Source organism: Solanum tuberosum, unplaced genomic scaffold (genome assembly GCF_000226075.1).
Source record: "Solanum tuberosum cultivar DM 1-3 516 R44 unplaced genomic scaffold, SolTub_3.0 scf00486, whole genome shotgun sequence".
Taxonomy (NCBI): domain Eukaryota; kingdom Viridiplantae; phylum Streptophyta; class Magnoliopsida; order Solanales; family Solanaceae; genus Solanum; species Solanum tuberosum.
Window position 1 is genome coordinate 106,292 of NW_006239403.1, and position 2,967 is coordinate 109,258.

The following is a 2,967-nucleotide window of genomic DNA, read 5'->3' on the forward strand; positions in this document are numbered from 1 at the left end:
AAATGTCATCTACGCTCTTTAATTTTGAGTATATACAAATATAGCTAAATTTGTATAACACTAAACAAGTACACACACATGTCCTACGTGGCAATTCACATCTTATGTAGCGTCCTACATGTATTATGTCACTAGGATGTGTGTGTCTACTTGTGTATACACAAAATTGGATGACATAAATATCAGTTAAGACCATGACACATTTATATATTATACCAATTAGTAAAAAGGTAGTCCATAACTTCCTCATAACATAGAAAGATTCTCTTTAGCAGGTCCTAAAGTTAAAGAATCTATAAATATATCCATTCAAAGTATATATTTCCTTGTGCAATTTTTCAACAATTACCTTTATTCCCTTCATGAAAGCAAGTTCAATTTGTAATCTTTTTAAGTTATATCTTAGCCTTAAGAATCTTTCTTTTCACAATATCTGTCTATAAATATTTACACATTAGTTCCATCATATAACATACATACAAGCGTGATTAAAACTATGGCTTATTATTATACTTGCAATTTTCCTGATATTTACTCTTGGATTCACAACTTACCACCAATTTCTAAATGGAAAACAGACTCTATTTCAATTTGCATTTCTCCTTCATGTTCATCTCAACCTTCCCTCAAACTCTCCATAGCTAAAAATTACCATTTTTCCATCGTCGCAGATTATAATCTTCCTATTTCCCTATGGACCTCAAAACCGTTAAGAATCAAACACAATACAACAAAATTATTAGACGACGAATCAGTATTCAATCTCTTGATCAATATCGTCCACGATGTCCTGAACTATGGTCCGAATAAAAATTATAACTCGTTGTTCCTCAAGATCCCACGAATGGATTTTAACAACTCAGATTTTAAGGAAATTTTCAATTTCTCATTTCTTACTTTGGCTTTCATAATTTGTATCTATGAAGCCCCTGCTGATCTTAGGTCAACATGTATTATTGCCCTGAAGAATCAATTTTCATGTTCGCAATCTAGAGAAGCATCAAAATTGCTCGTGAGGTTTTTGGGATCGAATATTGAAGAGCAGTGGATGCGTTCAGTAAATCTAGCGATAACTAATTGGATCCTGGAAATACATTCTTCTTCTAATCATCATGATCATGCGATGAAAACGCCATGTCCATTGTTTTCATACTCATTTTCGACACAGGGGCTATGGAAAGTTCAGCTGTATTGCCCTGTTATTGCAATGGATGCCGAAACATCTACTTGTAGTAGTTTATCTGATGAAAGTTTGAGGTTTTCTCTCAACTTTCATCAGCTTGAAGGAGTGATCCAATTAAATCATAGAGTTATTGTTCGAGAAAAGTGGATTGAAGTAATGGTGAACACCGATAACATTAGGTACATTTGTCTTCTTTGAACTAATTCTTTTTGGCGTAAAATTTATAAGTCGGTCAAACAATCTTATACGCTCTTCTTGATTTATTTTCTTGTTTGGTGCTTATAAACACAGATCAGCAAGATTTCTATTATGTTATTCCAAATATTTTTCGAAAAATCCAAATACCTTTTCCATGTCCTTTTTCATGTAAAGATATTCTTATACTCATGTTTTTTGCAGAAACGGACCAAAAATGCTCCTGAACTATATAGTAAATAGGATAAAAATGACTTCCGTTTGGTTTTTGGTCGAAAAATGCCACTGAACTATTATAAATAGGACAAAAATATCCTCGTGGCTAGTAAATTGGCCCAATAATGCCCTTATCTCATTAAGCGTATTTTAGCTATTTTAACTGAATAAAGTACATGCTTATAACATTCTTTTACTAAACATACAACTATTTATTATACGGAAAAGACTCAATATGCCACCGAACTTTGAGAATAGGTTCACTTATGTCATATGTTAAAAGTTTGGCTCATCTATGTCATTTTCGTTTGAGAAAAGGTTCAAATCAATTGTTGGACACTTAAAAAGTGATTCTCAACACTAGATGCTTATGGATTACTTTTAATCAGCTAATCCAAGGAGGATCTAATCTAAAGATTAAAATTTAACTTGATGTGAAAATCCTTATTGACTACATGTAATATTCAAATCAACTATAATATGACTAAACAGCCATAATTACGAACTTTTAGGGAAAAAAAGAACTAAGAGTGAATTTTAACTTGATTTTAAAATGTACGTTCATGTAGGTGTGATGTTGTTAGGCTAGTGAATGAATCACTAATGGCAGAGAGAGGAGCAGGGGTATCAGAGAAGCATTTCCCTTCAAGAATCTCATTGCAACTAACTCCAACACTTCAATCCAATGTGTTGAGCATATCAGTAAACAAGTCCTCTGACAATCCCTTAAGAGAAATTGGAACCGAAAAGACCATTGAAGCAGGATTCGATCCACCAAACACTTACATAGGCTTAAAAGTCTCCGCAGGAGAGACAGTTGTTACGACCATGAAGCCGTGGAAATTTGAGCAATCTGTTAATGGAGATGGTGTAAATTTGAATTGGTTTCTTCATGATAGTGGAAATGGAAGAGAGGTATTTTCGTCGAAGCCTTCTGTTTTTTCATTAATTCAGCCAAAGGCTTGGTTCAAGAACAGATATTCAAGTGTTAATAGGCCTTTTACTAAGCAAGGAGGGGTAATTTTTGCTGGAGATGAATATGGGGAAAGTGTGTGTTGGAAAGTGGACAAAAGGGCTATAGGGAAAACAATGGAATGGGAATTGAAAGGGAGACTTTGGTTAACATATTGGCCAAATAAACATATAACTCCTTATGCTGAGACTAGAAGATTGGAATTTAGAGAAGTTCTTCATCTCAACCTTGCATAGTATGTGGATAGACGGTCTATGTTACATCTTCTTGTTCAAGTGTGTATAGGCTGCATAACCTGCATGAATGCGGGATGCTTCGTCTGTTGAGCTGGTCCTTTTATTGATTATCAAAATGTATGTGTGTTGTATAGTTATATTTGTTGTATTGATTGTCAAAATGA

The 2,967-nt window shown here is 33.8% G+C and overlaps 1 protein-coding gene across 1 annotated transcript; it reads left to right on the forward strand.

Moving 5' to 3' along the window:
• Window positions 1-473: 473 nt before the first annotated feature.
• LOC102580045 (uncharacterized) lies at window positions 474-2,967 on the forward strand. Its single transcript, XM_006364177.2, has 2 exons — window positions 474-1,362; window positions 2,164-2,967. Exons 1-2 carry the CDS (start codon window positions 497-499, stop codon window positions 2,801-2,803), a joined length of 1,506 nt encoding a protein of 501 aa, XP_006364239.1. The 5' UTR covers window positions 474-496; the 3' UTR covers window positions 2,804-2,967.